This window comes from Tupaia chinensis, unplaced genomic scaffold, assembly GCF_000334495.1.
Source record: "Tupaia chinensis unplaced genomic scaffold, TupChi_1.0 Scaffold000159_1, whole genome shotgun sequence".
NCBI classification, from domain to species: domain Eukaryota; kingdom Metazoa; phylum Chordata; class Mammalia; order Scandentia; family Tupaiidae; genus Tupaia; species Tupaia belangeri.
The window spans coordinates 1,292,469-1,297,624 of NW_006159630.1; the positions used below are offsets into that span (position 1 = coordinate 1,292,469).

Genomic DNA, 5,156 nt, shown 5'->3' on the forward strand with positions numbered 1-5,156 from the left:
GGACTGCCCAGCCGGCCTTCCCCTCCCCCCCTGCCCTGCGGGCAACTCGGACCTGGGATGGGGGGCCGCGGGCGGGGACTCCGGGATTTCCCGCTCGCCGGAGACCCGGCCTCCGCCGGCGTCCGCGTCGCGGCCAGAGGGGAACTCCAGAGAGTCCAGGGCTCGCAGGTAAGAGCCGGAGCTCCGCAGGCCGGGCTGGGACGCAGGACAAGGTGTACCGGCCAGCCCCGGCCGGCCCGGGGGAGGGGTAGCAGCGGCACGGGTCAGAATCCCGGCTCCAGCGACTCCCAGACCCAGCGGCTGGGACTTCTAGGACCCCACCCCGGTGCGAGACCCCAGGCCCGCGCCTTGGAAAGCGGCGCCTGACGAGGTGCAAGCTGGGAGGAAAGGCGGCGCGACTAAGTCCCATAAAGCTCCCGAAGATCCGATTAGCACGCGGCTATTCATTAGGCCGGGGGCGATTGAATTAGTTCCTGCGTGCAGGCCCCGCGGGGGAGGCCGGCGCGGACTGGCCGCCCCGCGGGCGCGGGCAGGGCAACACGGACCACCGCGCGGGTGCCTGGCCTGGGCGGACTGTAGGCAGCATTGGCCCCGGCGCGTGTCCAGCCCCGCGAGCTGCATGCGGAGGCTGCCAGCTGCCCACGCACATGAGGACTGCCGACCCGAAACCCGCCCGGCTCCGGAGAAACCGCGCCCGGGAAGAAGAGAGCAGACGGGCGACTGAGCGTCCAGCCCCAGGACCTCACGCTGGGATTCTTGGCCGGGCACCTGCCCGGAGCCCTCCGAAGGTAGGAGGCGAGGGTCGGAAGCCAGGCCGAGCCGCCCCGGGGGCGCCGGTTTCACGCTGTGGTGCCGAGTCGGTGCAGGGTGCAGCCTGCAGAAAGCCTGCGTTTCCCGCTCATGCTCCGAAAAGCAAGCTTGCCCCGAAGTTTTTCAGTCCAGGAACCTATCCCCCCGCCCCATTTTTTTACCTTAATTTTTAAGTAAAGAAAATGAGAGAAAAAATAAATGTGAGAAAATTCTTGGAACCAACACAAAGCACCTTGGCGACCGGTGGTCCTTGACTCTCCGGAGCTTGCGCAGTGGCTGGCGCAGGGCCCCCCCAGGCCACTCGGGTCCTCCAGAGTGTTGAGAAGGGGGACCAGCTGGGAAGGCGCCTCAGGGCGCCCATCCCGTGGCCCCCTCAACCGAGGGAAGGTCGGTCGAGGGGCCTAGAGCCGGCTGCCCCAGCCCCAGGAGAGTAGCCACCTGCATGCTGGCTGCAAGATGGAAGAGACCAGGGTAGCACCTGGGTGTGGGCCTCCCTGCCTCAGGAGGGCTTAGGTCCTTATGGTTGAGCATAACCAAGCTCCTAATTTAGGAGTGAGGACTGTGTTCCGAATTCCCAAGTACTGTCCCCTGGCTGGCTCCCCCTCTCCCAGAGAGGGGCTGCTCTGTGGCCCTTCCCATGCCCTCCCCAGTTCACTGAAACCAGTCCGGTGTGCTGTTTCCTTCTGTACTGTTTCAAAGCAGTTGTTACCAGCAAGTAGCTGCAGACGGCCCGTTGTGTGCCGCAGAGGTTGGCAGCTGCCCAGCGTGCCTGGCCCCGCAGCCACTTCCCAAGTACCAAAGTAAGTTCCCTGCTGCCCTGGGAAGGCTGGCTGGCCTGAGGTGGCTGTGTTGCTCTCGGCCAGAGGACCCTCCCTGGTTTCCCTGTCCTCTCACTGTCCAGAGCTAACAGGCTTTTCAGTCTTAGAGGAGCGTGGTGTGGGGTCTGCAGCATGCCTTGGTGGGGCAGGAGGGGAAGAGGAGAAGAGGACAGTGCAGCGGTGCCGGAGAGCCCGGGTCTCTGCAGTTGTCTGGGCTTGCGAGAAGGCTTCTGGTAGTGCTGGACCCTGGACCCTGGACAGGCCCAGTGCACAGGCTGGAGCCCCCACTGCCGCTTGGCCAGCAGGCAGGGACACCCACAGAGCCAGCCGTTCTGGGCACGGGGCAGTGCACACTGCATTTACACAGCGTGCACGCACTCACGTGCTCACGTACTGCCCACAGCACACCAGCACATGTGGGAGTCCGTCGCGGCAAGTCACTCACACATGGACTTGTGCACCAAACACGCATCGCACGTGCCTGTCATACGTGCAGAAGCATTCCCGAGAACGACCTCACCCCAAGCTGGGGGGCCTGACACCCCAAAACCTCTCCTGGCCTGGGAGCCCCTCCCACACTCACCCCCTGACAGCAGATGTGCTCCCCATTCTGAGTGTCAGTGAGGTACCCAAGGGCCATTACTGGCCGGAGAGCAACAGGGACTGTGCTGGGTGTCTCCACCGTTCCCTGGGCTGTTAGTCAAAGGGCAAATTGGAAACTATTTCTTTTTTTTTTTGGAGAGGTTTTTTTCGCTATAGGGCACATGCGTTCACCAGACAGAGACAGAGACAGAGAGACAGAAAGCGAGAAATCACTCTCCGGGGGGATGGTCATGCCACAATCCCTTCTCCTCCATTCTCCTCTCGGGATCTTGGGCACGCACGCGCCCGGCGTGAGTTTTAAGCCACCGGGTCTGGGACGCAAACTGCGGTCGACTACGTGGGAGTCCAGTGGCATTGCCATTACGCTAACTGCTGGTCCCCTTAACAATTTCTTGACAACAAAAATTCACTCTTAATTCTTGCCACCAGAGCCCTGGGGGATGGGACAGGTCCAGGAGGCCAGGCCTAGGGTGAAGGGGCAGGGTGCAGGCAGGCTGGTTGGTCTGCAGGCTTCTGTGGTTGGGAGCTTAAATGAGCTCAGAACTGTTCTGGAGGGGAGATGAGGGTAAAAATGCCCTGGTGGGGAGAGGAGGAAGCGCTGCTGGGGCAGAGCCCCCACCCTCATCCCCAGTGCTCACCCCTCCCAAGCAGGCCCTGGAGGCCCTGAGGGCTCGGGGTGACGGGAGAGGATGCAGGCCAAGCAAACCGAGCTGGAATCCAGGGAGCTGGAATCCAGGGCCGGGCCTGCAGCCTCCCGGGCAGGCGTCCCCAGGATGGTGGAGCTGGGATGTGAGCACAGCTCCCCAGGCCCCCCTGGGGAGGCACAGGCTGCACCTGCAGGCATAGACCGTCTCCAAGACAGACTCAAAGACCTGGTGTAAGCTTTAAAAGCCGCGCAAGTAAGACGGGAGAAAGCTTGAAGTAGGTGAACAGCCCTGCCTCCCCGTTCTCCTGAGTGAGCATCCATTCCTGTTGTCGCTCTGTCCAACCAGGTCAGGAGGCTGCCCAGCCTGCGTCCCTGCTTTGCGAAGGTGCCTGTTAAACACAGACTCGCAATCTGTTGCTAAATATAACCCAGCGTTCACCTGGAAGGTGTAATTCAGGGTGCTTGTACACGGTTACCAACTGGCAGACTTTGGGTTACAAAAGCGCGATCTTCCGAGGACAGCATGGCTGCCCTGCTCTCCCTGCCCCTGCCGGCGATGGTGCGCGTAATACTAACTACTCAAGGGGGCTGAAGAAGGTGGGGCGACGCCTGGGACCCCCAGGCCGGGGAGGGTGCCTCCAGTCCCCATTCCACTCACATTGCCCTGTCCCCTTGTCTGAGGCCCGAGAAAGGCCCACGTCCTCAGAGGACACCACTGGTACAGTGGGGGGCCCCTCCGCAGGCCGTTGGTCCTGCTGAGTCTGGGGTGGGCTTGGAGGGGAGGTTTTCTGGGAATTTACACTCAGCCTCAAGCCCAGAGGGGTGCAGGGGTGCACTCTGGGTTTCTGGAATGGGAGGAACCCATTTTCTTTGCAGGAGCTGACCCAAACCAGCCCTCAGTCTTCCTGCCTTAAGGAAGGACCCTGTGCTGATGGGAGCCAGGCTCTGCCAGGAAAGCCCGGACCAGCAGGAGAAGGGAGGGCCCCCGTAAGTACAGTTTCTGGGGTCCTTCCAGCCAACTCCAAGCAGAGCCTGGCTCAGGCCCTCCCTTCAGGGACCCCCGCCCACACTCCCACAGGGGCCTGGCTGTGGAGGAAGTGCCAAGTAAGCAGAGTGACTGCAGGCTGCCTCAGCTCCCTGTGTCTGGATGTTTACAAGGTGCCGGTTGCACCTGGACAGGGGTCCTCAGGGCTGGGCTTCCCTGAAGAGTCCAGCCTCGGCATCAGCGTCTCTGATCAAGCCTGCAAGCCCAGGAGCAGAACCCACAGGATGGGGGACCCAGATTCCGGCTCTGCTGGACTGCCCCTCCCTGCACGCCCTTGCCCCTGCAGGACCCGGCACAGGAGGCGGCCCAGCCTGCCGGCCACACACTGGGCACGCCTGTCCTGCTGTCTCCTGGAGCCCCAAGACAGCACTCTACTGTTCTCCAGTCCAACCACTGACCCTGTAGTCTCAGATGGGCAAGGGTGTCCCCCCCAAGGACTGCTGGGAAGGCAGAAGACAGAAGCCTCCTTCCTCCCCTTCCGGAGGGGTGATTCCTTGGCCTGGTTATCGTCAGCCTGTATAGACGGAAAGTGAGTCATTACCACTAAAATTCCCACAGAACAGCCAGGGTCTGCAAAGCCCACACCCGGTCTGGAGTGCAGCAGCAGGTTGTCTGGAGGTGTGGCCACCACCTGGTTTCTGCTTGCCTGGCCTGGAGTGTGGCCACCGGTCCATCATTAAATTAAAAATAATTCACTAGATCCATTTATGTATTATTATTATCTTAAGCTGCACAAATACATATTCCACCCAGTTCCTGAGGCATCAAAACGGAGCAGGCAGTAAACCCCCAGCCAGGAGGGGTTTTCCCGAAAGTGCCACAGGGAGGCTCCCCCAGAAAACTCCGGACTTCCAACAGCCCAAGTCCGGACAGCAGGAGCCGGCCCTCCCGCAGCCACTTCTGCGTGGCCTTCGCCAACAGTCCACCGGGTCAGCGTCGCGGAGGCCCGGAGCGCTGCGCCTGGCTGTTTCAGCCTGCAGCCAGAGCCCTGCGGGTCTGGCTGGTGGAGGCGCAGACACTGACGGTGGCATTTTGCCCCAGCTCAATAGAATTGTTTGCTTTATTTTCTTCTCTTGAATAATAGTGGGACTTGGAGAGGCACCACGCCTCCTGAAACGGGTGGTAAAAAACCAAAGCCCCAGCATCCACGCCAGAAACAAAAGCCCATTGCAGACGCCCCGCAGGGGCTCGCGGAGCGCGCTCTCCCGGGCGCGGGCGGACGGAGCGCGCCGCC

General features: G+C 61.8%; 1 protein-coding gene across 6 annotated transcripts; it reads left to right on the forward strand.

The window, feature by feature from the left end:
* Positions 1-248: 248 nt before the first annotated feature.
* LOC102498853 (uncharacterized) lies at positions 249-4,668 on the forward strand. 6 transcript variants are annotated; one of them, XR_003548955.1, is made up of 3 exons: positions 249-788; positions 1,513-1,610; positions 3,224-4,668. XR_003548955.1 is itself a non-coding variant. In XM_006145657.2 (3 exons), the coding sequence occupies exons 1-3, from the start codon at positions 648-650 to the stop codon at positions 4,453-4,455; spliced, it is 672 nt and encodes a 223-aa protein (XP_006145719.1). In that variant the 5' UTR covers positions 249-647; the 3' UTR covers positions 4,456-4,668. The 6 variants fall into 6 exon arrangements, 5 of the variants coding, with proteins under 5 accessions (XP_006145719.1, XP_006145720.1, XP_014442215.1 ...); XM_006145657.2 differs by lacking the exon at positions 1,513-1,610 and having other exon boundaries at positions 3,754-3,864; positions 4,036-4,668; XM_006145658.2 differs by lacking the exon at positions 1,513-1,610 and having other exon boundaries at positions 3,754-3,864; positions 4,057-4,668.
* The last annotated feature ends 488 nt before the right edge of the window (positions 4,669-5,156 follow it).

What these genes read in the sequence shown, in the direction of transcription:
- LOC102498853 (XM_006145655.2), top strand. Translation starts at nt 648, where the DNA reads ATGAGGACTGCCGACCCGAAACCCGCCCGGCTCCGGAGAAACCGCGCC. An exon ending in CTGCCCGGAGCCCTCCGAAG is followed by an intron (nt 789 to 3,753) that starts GTAGGAGGCGAG and finishes TTTTCTTTGCAG; the next exon opens with GAGCTGACCCAAACCAGCCC.